This window comes from Daucus carota, chromosome 1 (genome assembly GCF_001625215.2).
Source record: "Daucus carota subsp. sativus chromosome 1, DH1 v3.0, whole genome shotgun sequence".
Lineage (NCBI taxonomy): Eukaryota > Viridiplantae > Streptophyta > Magnoliopsida > Apiales > Apiaceae > Daucus > Daucus carota.
In genome coordinates this window covers 6,126,920-6,145,545 of record NC_030381.2, presented here as the reverse complement: position 1 = coordinate 6,145,545, position 18,626 = coordinate 6,126,920, and the positions used below count along the sequence as shown (strand labels likewise).

General features: G+C 32.2%; 1 protein-coding gene across 5 annotated transcripts; it reads left to right on the top strand.

Moving 5' to 3' along the window:
- The first annotated feature begins 7,113 nt into the window (after nucleotides 1-7,113).
- LOC108204912 (uncharacterized) lies at nucleotides 7,114-15,962 on the top strand. Of its 5 annotated transcripts, none has more exons than XM_017374594.2 (9): nucleotides 7,114-7,300; nucleotides 8,231-8,512; nucleotides 9,375-9,549; nucleotides 9,725-9,808; nucleotides 10,070-10,311; nucleotides 10,509-10,746; nucleotides 14,931-14,967; nucleotides 15,109-15,378; nucleotides 15,517-15,962. In XM_017374594.2, the coding sequence occupies exons 2-8, from the start codon at nucleotides 8,292-8,294 to the stop codon at nucleotides 15,180-15,182; spliced, it is 1,071 nt and encodes a 356-aa protein (XP_017230083.1). In that variant the 5' UTR covers nucleotides 7,114-7,300; nucleotides 8,231-8,291; the 3' UTR covers nucleotides 15,183-15,378; nucleotides 15,517-15,962. The 5 variants fall into 5 exon arrangements, with proteins under 5 accessions (XP_017230083.1, XP_017230084.1, XP_063947481.1 ...); XM_017374595.2 differs by having other exon boundaries at nucleotides 7,115-7,300; nucleotides 8,225-8,512; XM_064091411.1 differs by lacking the exon at nucleotides 14,931-14,967 and adding an exon at nucleotides 11,221-11,313 and having other exon boundaries at nucleotides 7,115-7,300; nucleotides 8,225-8,512.
- Nucleotides 15,963-18,626: the final 2,664 nt, after the last annotated feature.

Here is an 18,626-nt window from a genome sequence, read left to right as displayed (position 1 = left end):
TTTTATCTAAAATTTTTAGTTAATATCTAAAGAATATGATTCTCTTTTCTTCCATCTCAATATATATTATACCCAAGTAAAAAAAGTACAAATAGCATAGATATTTCAAAGTTAGAAAATTTTTAAAATTTTAATATACACCGAAATACAGCCAAGTAAATTCAATCTTCAATAAAATTTGTATTATCAAAATATTTTATATGAGAAATCATGAACTGTAGTACTGTACACATATAAGAAATATTGTATGCTATAACTTATAATCTTAAAAATTCAAAAATAATTAGGCAGCCTATAAAATGGAAATTCCTTAGTTGCTATTTTCAGCATCTCAGCTATCTCTGGCTATCTTGCTCACAAGTCACAAGAACACCGCAGAGGTAAAGTTACTTGTCTCTCTTCCAGATTTACTGCATGCATGCACTTTTGAAGTTAAACACGGGGCCGAGGCACTTAGCTATGACGGAGTATCTTAAAATTTTTTGCCTTTGCAACTGTTAAAATTATCTGTTACTATTGTCATTCATTTATGTATTTAACTTATTACTTATCTATTTCTTTCATTTGCTAACGGATTACTGATGAAAGTATGGCTTCTGAGGGTGGCAATGTGTTTGAAGTTTAGACCGTTAAGTCGTTAACAATGGATCAGTAGAAGTCTTTAAGATGTATGAAGCTAGAAAGGGCATTAGATCTTATAATATAGATATGGAAATGCCTGTAATGAATGGTATCCAGGTTAGTTTTTAAAAAAATTCTATAAATCCACAATCCAATATTATGTGCATATGTTTGAACAACATTACATTTGTTTTTACTAATTTGCAAATGTTTATAAATTTGGACTTCTACAATTATATATAAACTTACATACTGTTTCTTTTTAGGCCACTAATTAAAAGGAGTTATGGCTATGAGAGTAGACTGCAAGTCTGCAAGTAATTGGAGTATTATCTTACCATGCATGATCAAAACATAGTTCTATTACTTAATGGAGTTCTCAATTTTAAGCATGCTGTTTTTTTTCTTCTTCTTTTTTATTTTTTGATCCGGAAGCATGCTTTTCATTTAAATGTTACTGATCACAATATATTAGATGTGTTTGCTGTTTAGATGGGCTACTTTAAGTCATCTGATACACTTTTTTACTTAGGCCATAAGAATCAAAGAACTTATACAGGTACAAAGTCAATCACCTCATCATGAAGTCCTTTTATCTTGAAAAATTATAATAAACTTTTACAAATTCTGAAAAATCTGTATTTTTAAAATTAAATGACTCATAAAAAATGTCTCAACATTGATCCTATAACAATCCTTATCGATTTAGGCCTTGAATATCTTTACTCAACTGCTCAATTCAAACGAGAGTTTATGTTCCGGGACTCTTGCCTACCCACTGCTTTTGCTGAAAGCTTGGCCTAAAAGTCTTAAGAAGCTAGTGCATGTAAAAGTTCACCTAAGATTCAAACTGAGTCTCCTTCCACTTTAACTTTGACTATATATATATTGCTACTTCCTCGCTCGAGATCCCGAGTGCTCAAAAGTTGGTAATGAATGTTGAGTACAATTGCTTGTCTGGATATAAAATTGAAAATACATAAACATTTTTTCAAGAAACTATGTTAGAAGACCAAAAAGCATACTGATCTTTACTCCATACTAAAAAAATAAAAGGCATTCAAACACATAAAAAATTAAAGGGAATTAAACACATCAGACAATTTTCATTCTCAAGAAAATCTAGTTGTTCTCAAATTATAATCCAAAAAGTAATACAACATGAAATTATAAAATTTTCTCTATTTAGTTTCTTGAGATATACTGTTGTTCGGCTGCAGTCCCAGATTGAATGGGCTGTGAATTACACCCTCCGTCCCTTTTTAGTTGTCACATTTGTTTTGTGCCGGTCAAATTGACCAAAGTTTGACTGAAATTTATTAATATTTTATCAACTGAAAAAATAAAAAAATATATGTCATTGGATATAGTTTTTAATCTACTTTAGGATGTAATTTTCAGTTTTTTAAAATAATGAAAGAGTGACTTACAAAAAGAAGTGTGACAACTAAAAAGGGACCGATGGAGTATTTTACAAATGGAGTGCATGACATGAGATGCAGTTATCTGCAGACTGCAGTCCTGCTAGCCCCTCCTTTTATCATCTGTAACTAGTAAGCATTGTTTGGTTATACTTTTAAACTCAAAATAGAAGAGTTTTCCTCTTTTTTTTTCAATGGACTAGTTTTTTTTTTTTTTTTTTTGAAGAGCACATAGCGAGTTATATTAGAAAAGGATCAGATTACAGTGTCCCCAAGTTGCTTTCTAACCACAAAAGAAAACCTACCAACCCACAGTACTGGTTATAAGCTAGCAACCAAAAGAGAATAAGAGACCTAGGGACACCTACCTAGATACAGACTAAAACATGATAAAGATACACACTGCATGCTCAAAAGATCCCTACAGCATGCGAGATAGGTTCATAATTAAAGTGGATTCTTGGACGAGGAGGCTTTGTCAGTACTGTAACCCATCAGTTCCAGCACTTGATCCACAGACATCAGGTGATCAACTTCTTTCTGAGGGAGGCCTGATTTGGAGACATAGAGATTGGGGATCAAAGCTTTCAGAGTCCCAAGTATGACTAGTTATTACTATTATTAACTTCCTTTCTCCTCTTATTTTATGTACTCCCTCCGTCCCACAATACATGTCTTCTTTGGGGAAAAAATTTGTCTCATAATACTTGTCCATTTTTAGTTCCCAATGTATATATATTGACATTATTCCAAATCTACTCTTCTTGAATGTTGTATAAGAATTAATCCGGATTGAATAAGAGTCCACATTCATACATTTATTAGGGGTACAAGTGAGAAATATTATCTAATTAATGTTTTCTTCGTAATTTTTTCAAAAGAGACATGTATTGTGGGACGGAGGAAGTAATTTTTATTTGAATTTTTAAAAGAGGACGATTAGTAAAAAGAAACTTAAAAATTTTAATTCAGTTCTAGCCATGTATAAGATTTCCACGCAAGTTCAATATTATTCTGGCGTCAATACTCACATCCTTTTTGCTGGATATGAAACAGTTCAGGCACCAACCTGCAATTTTACCTAGCTAGGGTTGGTGTGAAGGAAACTGATACAGGCTATATATGGAGAGGATAGAAAATGCATTTAAGAAGAAATTGGTTTGCCTCCAAACACTTGAATTCTAAGGAAAATAGTGAACTCTACAGTCTACACACACATTTTTTTTTTACACACATGTATGTAAGATAAGCAATGTTGTAATATTTAATTATATTTTAACGAGATTTTAAGTTGGGATTAAATATTCAAAAATTTCATTATAATTGCAGCTGTGAAAAACATTTTTTATAATTGTTTTATTTTTTTGAAAAGTCTATATTAAAATATGTTATTATAATTTTTAAATTAATATTATAAAGTTGGTTTAAAGAGGAACCGAAATTATAAATTAAAACAATATAAAAGTTAACAAGACCACTTACACTTATCTAAAAGAGATGTTTAGTTCGAGATATATTGGGTAGCCGTGAATGTAATATTCACATAAAATTTGAAAATCTTATGACTTTCGAATAAAATATCAAGTTTTACTATATAAATTTGTTAAATTTTTGCAATGTAAATATAATAATAATATTCATATCGAATTGGTACTCTATAAATCAAGATGAGCTAATAATACTTGTATAGCAAAAATATAATATCAATCAACAAAATAAAAATATAATAAAAAAATTAAATATATTCATGAAAGAGTGATACATCATTAAAATAAAGATTCAACAAATTGATCAATATATGTTACAAAAATTACATCCTCATATAAAAGTAAATCAGCCTACTTGCAATATTTATTCAAAGGAGTATCCTAGATATAATAATAATAATAATAATAATAATAATAATAATAATAATAATAATAATAATAATAATAATAATAATAATAATAATAATAATAATAATAATAATAATAATAATAATGGGATCACTATGCATATAGATCACCAAATTAAAATCACTCATTGAAAAATTTGAACCCGTACATATGCATTTATGAAATCCAAAGATTTGAAATCTCCGATTATATCTCATTATCTTTAGATATATATAATTTGGAATAAAATCCATAAAAATCTAAATATTTTAAAAAATAATTTGTTTGTATAAAAATCTATTATAATCTCACAAAATCCAATTTAATCTCTAAAAGCCTATAAAGCGGAAACTCTTGGCTGCTATATATTTTTCATCATCAGTCTGTGTTCTTGCCTAACAAATCAAGGCAGAGGTAAGTGAATTCGAAGTACCTAAATGTTTTAGTATTTTCATGCCTATGCAACTAATATATATATTTATATTTATAATATATTTATCTATATTTATATATATACACGTATATGTTTTCATTGTTATTAATTATGTAGTTAACCTTTTTCTTTTTTATTTTGTTAAACAGATTATCTAAAGTATGGCTTCTTAACTTGGTAAAGGTCTTCTAAATTATTTTGATTTCGAAGTTTCAACACCTAATGCTGACATAAAAGTCGTTAATATGTATGAAGCTGGGGGAGGGTATTTAGATCTTATAATTAGAGATATGGAAATGCCGCCATGAATGGTATTGAGGTTAGTTTTACATATTTTATATATATATATATGTGTGTGTGTGTGGATTTCTGCACCTTCTTTACAAAAATCTCTTTTATAAGCCTCTGAATGCGACAAAACTCCAAATATGTCTATAAAGCAATTGAGTAACTGATTAGCAAAGAAGTGTTCTTTACTAATAATAAACAATTGTGCCAAGCACATGACAATGTCATGAGCATCTCACAAACAATTTTATTTTATGAATTTAATTTTAAGTATACCTTTCCTTTATTTGTAGTACAAGATATACTATTTATACTATTATATAATGAATTTAATATTTTTAATTGTATTTTGGATTGACTCAATTTTTACTTGATGTTTTCAATTACTAGATGAAATGAAATATATGTATGTGTAACTAAATTAGTTAGTATATTTGGACAAATAAAACAAGGTTGTAAGCAGTTTGTAATTTTGATAAATTGCAATCATTTTATCGGCAATTTGAAAAAACCATACTAAATAAAATTACAAATTTTTAAATTATAATAAGTTGAAAAATATCTTAAAAACTAAAGAGTTATAAATATTTAAAATGTAATCACAATTTTAAATAGTCAAATTTTTTAATTGATAACGTGTACTGAAAAATCTTCATTTAATATAAAGATAAGTTGTATTAAAAAAACATTTTTTAACAAACTCATGTTAAACTGTCCAATATATATAAATATTTTTGATCATATTTAACTCATATAGGGTCTGTTTGTTTAATAGAAGTAGAAGTTGCTTCTGGCTTCTACTTCTTTTGACCCGTTTGTGTTAAAAAGTATAAGCACTTTTAAGAAGCTGAGAATGTTAACTTAACTTCTCTCTCACAGCTTCTGCTTCTTTTCTAAACACTTTATTAACTTATTCACTTCTCACTTGTGCTCCACTTTTCAATTCTCACTTGTGCTCCACTTTTTTTAAGTTTGCTCAAACGGCCCCTACATCCATGTCTGATTTCCATGGAAAGAGAGACATATCATATGTCAGGTAAAATTTCACTTGGGCCACGAGGCTAGATCTTAGTTTAAGATGCCCAATTCACCTAATTTTCTGGCCCAACAAATATATAGGCCACACTGATTAGAGAAATTGAAATTGTATAAGATCAAAAATAAAGATGATGTTTGGGTTAGGAAATGATGAAACATTGAGGGCGATGTCTCAATTATGACTGAAGTTTAATTCTAAAGATTTTATAACACGGGTTTGGAAACAATAAAGAGGTGTTTGGTTCATGGTTTATGAGCCCGGTTAATGGGAATCCGAACCCTAATCCTCTGACAAGTGTTTGGATTAGTTATTTGGTGCTATGGAATGGGAACCCCAATCCTTTTAGGTACCCTTCTCACCCCTTAAGTTACCATACCATTCCCATTCCCCATTCCTATTCCCAACCTCAATCCAAACATTCCCCAGGTGTTTAGCGCATCTCCAAGGATTAACTAAAATTTAATCCAACACAATTTACCCCGCTTTATAAAAAATGTATTTATGTCTCAAATTTGATCGGTTGAGATTATTCGATTCTTAAATCTACAGGCACTTTTATACGGAATAATATCCTACCGTGGAATAATATCTTTAAGAAGATAATACTCCCTCCGTCCCATATTGAGTGAGCTGGTTTGACTTTCACGGGGATTAAGAAAAAGGTAGTAAGTTTAGTTGAAGAGTGGGTAAAGTGGTGGGACCTATCAATATTTAATAATAGATTTGAGATAGTGGATGAAGGTAGTGGGTACAATAGTGTTAATATTATTATAAAATGGAGATAGTGGAAGAAAGTAGTGGGTGTAATAGTGAAAAGTAGTATTCAAAAATAGTAAGTATGATAAGTTCATTCTTTTTGGGACGTCCCAAAAAGAAATAAGGGTCATAAAATGGGACGGCGGGAGTAGCAAGAGAATTCTTGAAAATTTTATTTTGAACAAATCTATTTTTAACACTATTTTATATTTCGAAAATAAGCCGGGAGTCATGATAGTCTTCCCCCACTAAAATATTTTTATTATGAATAAAGGTAAATCGAATACAATATTTAATTCACTTTTCGAAAGCAAAAACTTTTTCAACCAATACAAGAAAAAGGTTGTCACAAATTCGTAAACTTTCATCTTTAATAGGCCACATACACAGCTGTAAAACCGCGTGGATATGTGACCTGACCCAAAATCGAGGAGGGCATTTTCGTAATAATATTAAAAATAAAATAGTGGCAATTTTATAGTTCGGTTTGTCTAGTGTGTGCCTATGGTCACATGCTAAGCGCGGAAATTTTTGTATTTTGAAAGATTTTGATTGGTGTAGTTGGTGTATTTGAAGGGGTCCACCATCATTATCAAGAGAGAACAACCAATAAAAATATCTAAGTACAAAATTCTCTGTGCTTAGTATGTACCCATTCCATAGAAAAATCGTTTATAGTTTACGGTTTGTTGTTTTAGGAAACAAACGTGGGGAAGATTGACTCAACTCGATGATTATTATTGGTTGATAGATAACTTAAACTAGTACAAGTACGTACAGATACAACTAAATTTATGTTCTTGTATCTATAGATTTCATGTTTTGTGTGTGTTCTGTCTGATGATCAATCCAACTGCACTCTCTCCAGGTGATTCATCTTACTTCCCCATACCCCTTTTGTACTTATCTGTATTTACATGGACAGAGACATCTCTCTGTGTGTTTGAGAGAGAGAGAGAGAGAGAGAGTGAGGGAGGGAGAGGGAGAGGGAGAGGGAGAGGGGGGGGGGGGGGGGGGGAGATGTACTGTCTTATTATGATTTTGGTGGGAATTTCTTGAAAAAGTTGAGAGCTTTATGTTCAAGAATCTTGATCAACTAATGGGTCAACTTTTGTTTCGAGTTCTTGATTTGTGATTATGTTGGAGTGTTGTGATTTGTGTTTATATGTTTAATGAAGGAGAGATTGAGTTTTTTTTGATGATTTTTGTTGTCTTGGTGTGTAAAGTTGTGTTCTTGAAGCATAATTAAGCCTTGTGATTACACAATTTCGAAAGCAAACCAAGAAAAGGACTTGTAACTCTTTATTGGGGTGATAGTGGTTATCTTTTTTGTAGTTGAAGCAAAGCAATAAAGTATCACTAGCTATGTTAGGTAGTAATCCTAGTGGATTTGTCAAGCATAACTTCCCAAAAGTCCGGAGAATTTGAGTTATTTGTAATTGGGAGTTGAAAAAAATACCAGCTTTTTTTAAGTTCCTGAATTGGAAGATGATGTTATGTTCTTTTAGGTAGGTATTGTGTTATTGTGATTCTGTTAAAGTCAATTACACTTTTATTACTTCGTGTTAGTTCTGTGGAATTTCTGGGGATGATATTTCTTATTGTCAAGCTCAAGAGTTTAGTTAGGTGAGCTGAAGAATGTTATATACTAATAAAGTACCCTAAACTGTTTCTATTTTAGAATGTTGGTGTTTTGGGTTGAGGTTTGAGTATGGAATTTAGATATGTTCCGTGATATACATGTTTTTTTTCCTGTTTAAGTATTTGATTATCATTGTTATGTCAACTGAAGTTGCAGACAAAGAAATATAGTTGTGATAGAAGCCTGATGCCCTGATCGTTTAGAAAGCTTATCAATCATGAGTTCCACCAGAAGTTGGTTTCAGAAGTTTCAGCATAGAGAGAAGAACAAGGATAAATCCGGGACTCCTACGAAGAGAGAAATCGAGGAGACGACAAATTCTCCTATGGAGGATGAGCCACCATCCAGTGCTACACAACAGAAGGTAGCTGCTGCAAAGGAGTACATAGAGAACCATTACAAAGCTCAAATGCAGTGTTTGCAAGATAGAAAAGAGAGGTGAGCTTAGACAACTGCTTTGCCTTTTAGGTTTATGCTATATTCTCGTATGTAATTTTGTTTGTTATTGTTATCTTTTGAATGACATCTTAGCATATGCACACACACAAAAATGCATTACTTATGTTTTTGCTGAATAATTGTTGTCTCCTTTTTTGTACTGCGCAAAATAAGTCGCCATAGATAGAAAATACCATTAATGTTATCTTGTGAATAACATCTTAGCATATGTACACACATATAAATGCATTACTTACATTTTTGCTAAAGAATTGTTGCCTCTGTTTGCTACTTTGCAAAACAAAATCGCTATAGATTGAGAGATCAGTGTACCACTTGGTGTCTTCTATCTTAATACTTCTTATCAGGTTTATATGTCTCAACTCGTTATATTCTTTTTTCCTTCTTATATGCCTAGATTCTGTGATCTCTATCAGCTCTCTAGATGATTAGAAACACCAATTTAGCTGGACTTAATTTTAACAAATTCTTGCTGAAGTAACTATTTCAATAAACATAAGAGCATACCAGTGTACTACTTGAATGCTACTTGTGTGTTAAAATACTGCCCAACGTACTTGTAGCCCTGTTAGTAGTTCTTCTATGATTCGCTGTTTTCTGTTACAATTTAACAACACAGCCTGCATTGGATAATAATGGAATTTAGAGAGGAACTTAGCTGGACCACAAATAATTTTGCAGTGTTATGCTAGAATGTAAAATTGCAAATGTTCAGTTGTCAGAGCATATAAGCATACTTGCATTACATAAGTAGGTGTTCTTAGTGCGAAGTATCACAGGCTTAATTGAGAATATTGTTATATATAACTAGTCAAATTTGATTGTTTTCAACTAAATTCAGGCGCTGGGTCTTGGAGAGGAAACTGGCAGATGGCGATGTTCCTGCGGAAGAGCAAATGAATCTTTTGAATTTCTTAGAAAAAAAGGAGACAGAATATATGCGTATTCAAAGACATAAGATGGGTGTTGATGACTTTGATCTTTTAACAATAATAGGAAGTGGTGCATTCGGGGAGGTAATACTCTGGAATTTCTCTTGTATGCATGTCTTGTTTTCACCATATAGAAGCTATTGCATTTAACCATGTTTTTGTTCTTTTGTTCTCTCACATTTCCTGTATGTAATTTAGTGACTGTTAAAGAACTTTTGGTTTTAAGAGTATAAAATGTATTTGATTTGTAATGGTGCAGGTTAGAATATGTAGAGAAAAAAGTACAGGGCATGTATATGCCATGAAGAAGCTCAAGAAATCTGAAATGCTACGTAGAGGACAGGTATTCCTTTGCTTCTTTTTTTTTTCCTTCTTATTTTATAACATGACAACATGTCTATTGACTCTGAAGGCAATGTCTTGACAGCTCAGTATTAATGAAAGGTCTTTTTATTCTGAGGCATTATATGACTCTTCTAGAATCATTCATTTTCGATGACAGGGCCCTTTACTCCAATTTTCTCCCTAATTGTCATACAAGTATTATAAATATATAATATGTTTAGATGGTAAATTTAATAACAGGAGTATGTTGATATTGTAGGTGGAACATGTGAAAGCGGAAAGAAATCTCTTGGCTGAGGTTGATAGTGGCTGCATAGTTAAGTTATACTGTTCTTTTCAGGATCAAGAGTTTTTGTATCTTATAATGGAGTATCTTCCCGGGGGTGACATGATGACATTACTGATGCGAAAGGATACTTTGACAGAGGACGAAGCTAGGTTTTATGTTGGGCAAACTGTCCTAGCCATTGAATCAATTCACAAGCATAATTATATTCACAGGTCTTGTATACATCTCTTTCTATCATTCACCTGCATACATGACTCATAAGTTATTTTTTTGTACCTTATTATTATATCAGGTATATATTATATCAAATAGGCTACCACTTAGTAGCTGCCAATTTATTTGTAATTATCATCCTTTAATTTTAAATTAATACCTCAATATCTGACTTAAGATTGTGAATTTTGATCAGGGATATTAAGCCTGACAACTTGCTTCTTGATCGAAATGGTCATATGAAGCTTTCAGACTTTGGGTTGTGTAAACCTCTGGACCGTAGTAACTTTCCAGATCTCAGTGAGAATGAAAATGGAGATGGAAAAAATTCAAGAACTTTGGCGGGAGGTGTTCAGTATAATAACAAAACTAGTGCCCCAATGAGGTCACAGCAGGAACAATTGCTACACTGGAAAAATAACAGAAGAATGTTGGTATGTTTTCTTTCGATACTGCACTAGTATTTGTGATAGTTAAGCTTGAATTTGATTATAATGAGGCATGCCATAAAGAGAATAAGACACTTATGAGTTTACGTGGAGTTATAGTTTCATAAGTTTTTGTTTATATATAAAATATGATGCTACAACACCTTGAGCTTTAGGAGAGCTGGTAACTTGATTAGAGACACAACTAGTGATCCACTCTCGATCCAGAAATGAGCTTGCTGCTGTGGAGAAGTGTTAACCAATAGAACACAATACTATTAAGTCGTCCTGCTAATACCTTGAGGTTTAGGAAAGCTGGTAATTATTTTCTGTATATAAGTGGAGAGTAGACCTTGCTGTTTTTTCTTAGCAAATTCATGAGACAATGATAAATAGGACAGTGAAACTTGCTCACAAATCAAGATTATTACCTCCCCGAATGCACCCCTTCCTATTATTGTTAATCAAATACTTAAACAGGAAAAAAACAGTGAAATTCTCATTCTCCACAAAATCAAGATTATTCACTTTGCCTGCTAGGCAGGAGGATACCAAGTTACAAATTCTGTCTCGGTAAGACATGTCTTTCTATTATTATGAAATTCATAAATAAAGTAGTTAATGGTGGGGTTACCGTTATCCTTTTTTTGACGAATCTTGTATATGTTCCTAAAAAAAGGAATTTGTCCATTTTTCGGGGTCTCAAGGGGGCGTGAATTGACTGCATATCTCGTTAGTTTCAATATTAATTAATTGAGATTAAATATGTATTATCGCTATTATGTTGAGTTCAAAAATCCGTATTTAAAATATTATTTTATGAAGGGTTATTTATTAATATGATAGCTCCTCTCCTTCTCTTTGATTTATGTTACTATAACTTGCATCATGAATTCTATAGATTTTTAACGTATCATGTGATAATTTAAGATAAATCATAATGACTAACCACATATCTAACTTTTATTGTGCAAATTTTAAAAATGAAAAATTTTCAAATTAGATTGTCAAGATTGAAAACTTATTTGCAAGGTGTGACATCATATAAATGGATTCAAATGAGGAGGAATTTAAAATCTTTGAATAGGTTTATTAATTAGACAAGTTGTTGTGTCAACATATAATTTATGAAACAAGGAAAGAGATTTCGAACAAGGTAAAGAATTTGTTGCGGAACAAAAACTAAGATATAGTAAATACTCTTATTAATATCTAGGGTGTGTGATGTGGGGTTTAATGATTACCCTAGACAAGTTCTATACTTGAGAGATGTTAATTTAAATTATATCGGTAATTCGAGTGTGGTCGCGAGCTTGCCCTGCTCGAACTTGTTTAACTGGACTCGGCTCGACTCGTTAAACGAGTCGAATTCGGACAATGATTCCTGCTCGTTTTATTAAACGAGCCGGCCCGGCTCGACTCGTGAAATTAGACGAGTCGAGTTCGGGTAGAGATTCAGGCTCGATTAAGTGTAAAATTATACGAGTTGGGTCGTTCGACCCGTTACAACCGGCTCGTTTAGCTAAAGGAGCCGGTTGGACTCGACTCGTGAAATTTTACAAGTCGAGTGTTCGGGCAAGAGTTTAGGCTCGATTAACTAATCGAGCCGGCTCGGTTCAACTCTAAACTTGGCTCGAATTCGGCTCGGCTCGAAACTTGACATACTCGGCTCGAATTACAGCTTTAATTTACATAGTACATATAAAACTATGATCCATAATCAGGCCAATAAAATGCCGTTTTGATTTATAAGATTGTGATGTTTATATAAGATTTACATGTGTCACAGTCACCCTTTCAAAAATCTAATATCTCAAAATATGAAAAATTCCCGACTTGTTCCTGTTACCACATTCATCCGCGACTTTCACATTTCAAATTTGTGCCAACGCATGATGTGTGAATGTCATCAACACATTTCATGTAAGTACGAAACGGCCTGGTTTTCAAAGGACTCCAAAATTCTAATTATTTGTTATAAATAGATCAAGAAATAAAGTGTTTTAGTAACTTCAATATGACGGGTGAGGTACCAAAATATCCATATTTTGAAGAATAATGTTCAAAATGTCTATAGGCGGAAGAAGCTGCCCATAATAACCAATCAAATGCGCATGCTAGACATGCGTGGTCAAGTTTTATATTTTTAACGAAGAACACGCATTTCGTATTTGCGTATATATCAACAAGATTGTGACTACGCATTCTAGAAATGCGTGTTGATTATGCACACTAACTAGATACGCATTTAAGATATGCGTACATGTTTTTTTTAAAAATCACCCTTCCTGGAGATGAGTACCTCATGAATAATGGACCGGATCCTCTTAGCGCCTACCTAGGCCTGATCCAAACCAGAGTCGCCGCGTGTTGATTATGCACACTAACTAGATACGCATTTAAGATATGCGTACATGTTTTTTTTTAAAATCACCCTTCCTGGAGATGAGTACCTCATGAATAATGGACCGGATCCTCTTAGCGCCTACCTAGGCCTGATCCAAACCAGAGTCGCGATCTGTTTTTACTTTTACTCACCTCGATTTTATTAAATAGGCCTTAAAATACTTCCTCCGTCCAGGTCAATTTTGTATATCTGGTTGGGCACGCACGGAGGACTCATTGATTGTTAATAAGGTTAAATATCAAAGTGATCACTGAAATGAAAGTATCACTTCGTTCACCGATCTTAAACGGGTATCATTTGAATCATTAAAGTCATAATAAATATCAAATAAGTACCTCTAAATATGAGTTCAAACAATAAAGATATTATTTATAGAGTTCTACACATTATTCTTGAATGTTACCACAACCAACTAAAACTATGACTTCCGGTATTTATGATCATATATTTAGATTTTATCAAGTTCATTTACTATTTATTATTAATTAAAACAAAGAAAATAACTATACAATAAAAAATAAATAGTAAATGAACTTGATAACATCTAAATATATGATCATAAATACTAGAAGTCACGGCCTTTTAATTTGTTGTGATAACATTCAAGAAAAATGTGCAGAACTTTATAAATAATATTTTTATTGCTTGAACTCATATTTAGAGGTATTTGTTTGATATTTATTGTGACTTTAATGATTCAAATGATATCATGTTAAGATCGGTGAACAAAGTGATATATGACCTCCACTTCAGTGACCATTTTAATATTTAACCCATTGTTAATATATAAAAAGAGATAGTGGAGTAACAATAATATGAAGAGAGAGAAAATGAGAAAATGGTGGGACTTAACTATATTTAATAAATTTTGAAAGTTAATGAATTGGATGGGAGATCCAAAAAGAAAACCGAAATGGTTGAAACGGAGGGGGGATAATTTTCTCTACTGAATGGCAATCTGATTATTAGATTTTCATAAATTTACATGTCTCCTCTCCTCGGATATATAGTTACGCCAATTTTTTTGATACTACAAACTATTTTGACGTTCACATTAATTTAAAATCTAAATTTAATTTGTATCAAAATTATGAAAATATTTGTGACAAGTTGTTGAAAAATCAGTGTAGCAATTATATGTAAAATGAATTTATGGATATTCCATGATATAAATTTAAAGAGTGGCATTCCAGCAAGTAACCAATTTATCGGGAACTGATTAAATTAGTCATTTACTTTTTTTAAATGCAGTCATGTTGCTTTTGCTTGATAAATTGATGATTTATATAGAAAAAATTCAAGTGCAACCCGTCTAAGCATAAAAATCTTTTCCTATATCCGACTAATTTCAGTTTTTACTCTCCCCCGGCGCTTATGCCAATTTATAAAATAGTCACATTCACATTGTTTTTAAAATCAAAATTCAAGAGTATATGTTATCTGATGTACAAAATGTAACAGATTACTTACTTGCAGATAATATATTTGCCATTGGTGGGTGTAGATTATAAAATCTGAAGATTGGATTTACAGTGATATTATTGTGTTGTGGCCGGATTCAGTAATAATATCCATTCGGTTACCAATATCTCTATAAAATATAAAATCTCCAGCAATTAGAGCTAGATACATTGAATTTTTAATAAAATCTGCAAAATCCAGACCTTTAAGATTTTATATGCATTTAACTCACAATCCAAAAATATCCAATAATATCCAAAATATAATCTCCAAGCCTATAAAATGAAAAATCCTCCTTCACTGTTGTTCATTGCATTTGCAGATATCAGTCTATTCGTGTTCACTAAATCACCCAAGAGGTGAAGATACTTACTTCTGTATTTCAATTTATTTTTTTAGGATTATTGCATGGATGCATGTGCTCCCTTGAATATTTTCATAATACCCTGGCTTTGTAATTGTTACAACTATTTTTTTTTTTTTTCTGTTTTGGCTAATAGATTATTTAAAGTATGGCTTTCGAAGCTGGCAGTTCGAACTCGCAGGGGCTTGTTACCGGAAAAATGGCTGTTAGACAGGGAGAAACTGCTCTTATTGTCGATGACTGTAATGTAGCTAAAATAATATCCACAGCTGTTCTGAGTCATTTTGGGTATCAAGTTTCTGCAGTTACAGATGGAGAACAAGCGGTTAACATGTACAAAGCTGGAGAAGGGCATTTCAATCTCATAATTATGGATTTGGAGATGCCGGTAAAGAATGGCATCGAGGTGAATACTTATATTTTTTCATTAAACGATCAAATAATTTTACGAAAATTTTAATGGATTTGGCCTTTATTTGACTAAGTTTTTTTTTGGTAAATAATTTTTTTGTTGACTAATTATTTGTGTATTGTTTCATTTCAGGCTACCAAGGAGTTACGGGCCATGGGAGTGGATTGCATGATAGTTGGAGTGACGGCTAGTAATAATCAATCCGAAATGCAGAGTTTCAGGGAGGCTGGCTTGGATCACCTCTTTAATAAGCCTCTGAGCATTTCTAAACTCCAGAGCTGTTTCGGGAACAGGGCTGCATAAATCAACAAACCAGAAACTAATTAATAGTTTTTTATATATATTATAATAAATAAACAAATGTGTTGTGCATGTGTGAGCACAAGTTATGTTATTGAATGTTATGTATGTTACTGAGTGGGATCTCAGTAATAACAAACTGCCGTAATACCTCTCATAAGTTTTGAGCGCCGTTGGATAGCTTAGGTGGTTAAGAGCTTATCCGCTGTCGTCCTAAGTACTGGGTTCGACCATGACTCATCCGAGAATTTATTAGAACTATAAGTTTTCATTAATGCTTTTCTTTCGCATATTCTTGATTAGAAATAGTTTGATTTTATATTGTTATAAATTGTACCTGCTGTTTATTAGACTAACTAAGTTGGTCAAATTTAAATGTTAGGATTCCAACTTATCGCATGTTCTTGATTAGAAATACTTTGATTTTATATTATTATAAATTATACCTGCTGTTACCGTGAGAAAGATGCTTTCCAGTATCTCACGGGTCCTGGTTTTCATGTATGAACGTCAACCGCTCCCGAACATTGTCACGCCAAGCTGTAATGGGTGTATACCAGAAAGAGTCATATTGATCGATAGTCATGACGTTATCTATTTCAAAACAAATCTCGTTCTCCTGGGGTTTCTCAGGCGTGTTAATGGGTGGTTTTACGATTACAAAGTGAGCGAAAAACGGTATGAGCTTCCTCCCGGTGATATGGGCTGGCCATTCATCGGAAACATGTGGTCGTTCCTCTTGGCTTTTAAGTCCAACAATCCTGATTCCTTTGTTTCCAGCTTTATTCAAAGGGTGCATAGTCATTTTGATCGGTTCTTGGAGAGCGGTCCGTATACGCTGAAATATCGTGGCGGTATGTGGTATGGATTTCTTTTGGTTTTACGTATCGCGTGTTTTCGTTTGTGAATTGTTATTTTGCTTGTTGATTACACCAAATCCATCACTTGATCGACATATTTGTAAACGATGAGTTTTATTATCATAAAATTGCGTTTAAGAACATGTTTTTCAAATTCTAAGCTTAACATTAGTGTTTGAATGTCGTGGATTTTAAATGAAATTCAAATCTAACTTTTTTTGTATATTTGATTCTCCTGATGAATATACTTTGGGTGGTCATCGTCTTCTTCACGGTTGTGTGCAGGAGAGATAGCGTGGCGGTGGTGGCTGAAGGTTGCGGCGACGGCAGTTTCACGATCAGTATGAGATCCGGTTTCAGAAAGGAAGGCGTTAATTGTGCCTCTTAATTGAGGGCGTTTATTGTGCCTCATAATGAGGGCGTTAATATTTTATTAATTGTTAATTAAGAGTTTAATTGTATCAATTATGAGTTATCATAATTGTGTAAATATTTTGATCAACACATCCATATACACGTGATTTTATTAATAATTTATTATTGGATATATTTTTTTAATTTTATAATATATATTATTTGTTATATATATCGACTTATATTCTCCTTGTTTCCTTTGTTTTATTCTCAGGTTTCTTGAAAGAAGACGGGTTTTTCTTTTCGGACATTAATGTTTTATTGTCTAAATTTCTTCGGTCATCTTGCATGTCCGACGGTTAGATAATAAACTTTCTTGAATGAAAGAATTATCTTGATGAATTGCCGATTAATGCTTGTGAAATTATTCTCATTTTCAAAAAAAAAATTATACCTGCTGTTTATTAGACTAACTAAGTTGGTCAAATTTAATGTTACGGTTCCAACTTATTTGTCAGGGCTGTTTGGATCGATCATATTGACACACAAGACACGAGTAATTAGTCTTTGCGGTGGCAGATTTAAAATTTTACCAAAATTTTGGAGATGTATTGGCAAAACGGGGAAGCGGCGAGCAGGAGGCAGGAGCATTCAACCAAAACAATTAGCTTGTGTTCACTTGGAGTAAATGGAATGGAAGGAGAATTGAATGAATTTTGTACTGTAAAATGGTGTTGATCAAAGAATATGTATATAGTTTTTATTTCTTCAATCACTCCAACCTTACTATCTTACTATTTTGAAAGGAATGCTCATTCCATTTCAACATCACGTTTCTTTACAATCTTTCTCACAAAAAATTTAACTACATTCATATTTTATCATCATTATCTCATATTTTCTTATTTCTCCTTAAAACTTCTATATAATTTTTCATTTTATTCTTTACTCGTTCCATTCCATGAAATGAACACAGCCTAAGTAAATTTTTTAATCTTTTCACTTCATAGAGTCCAAGTCTCATGTATATAATGTAGTCCTTCGTTTTTTAATATATGACGTTCGATTTTTTAGCACATATTTTTAAGTATTTTGACCGGGTAGTTAAAACTATTATTTTTGAAATTTTTTTCTGAATAAAAATATATAATCAAAATTTTAATTCACAAAAAAAATCAATTAAAAATAATAATTTTTACTAGCCGATCAACCCATCTAAAAACACGTGTTCAAGTCAAAAGTGACATATAAAAAAACAAAGAGAGTAGATGAATAAATAAATTTAAGAAAAAAAAAATAAAGACGTCGTGGATTCAGATTTCAGGGGTTGGCTGAAGCATTCTAAGCCCACCTTCTACGCCCATCTCTAATTTATGTATATTTTTGCCAATAATGCTAATGATATAAGTTTTTTTGACAAAAAGGAATCAATTCATTAATCAAAAGCCATACGGCATCTACAAATATAATTGAAATTGGACAGACGTTGAATTATATCGATGTTGAATCCTTCCTTCTTGGATAGACAACTAAGCGATTTGAAGATGATTTGAATATATGTACTCATTTTCACCTGATTAGCTTTCACCCGATTGGCTTTTACCCGATTGACTTTCACCTGACTGTTCTGAACAATCGACCATAGCTGCGATTCCATAATAACCTTCAAACCTGAATCAAACCCATGAAAATCATGCCGATCTATAACCTCGATCATGAAGAACATTA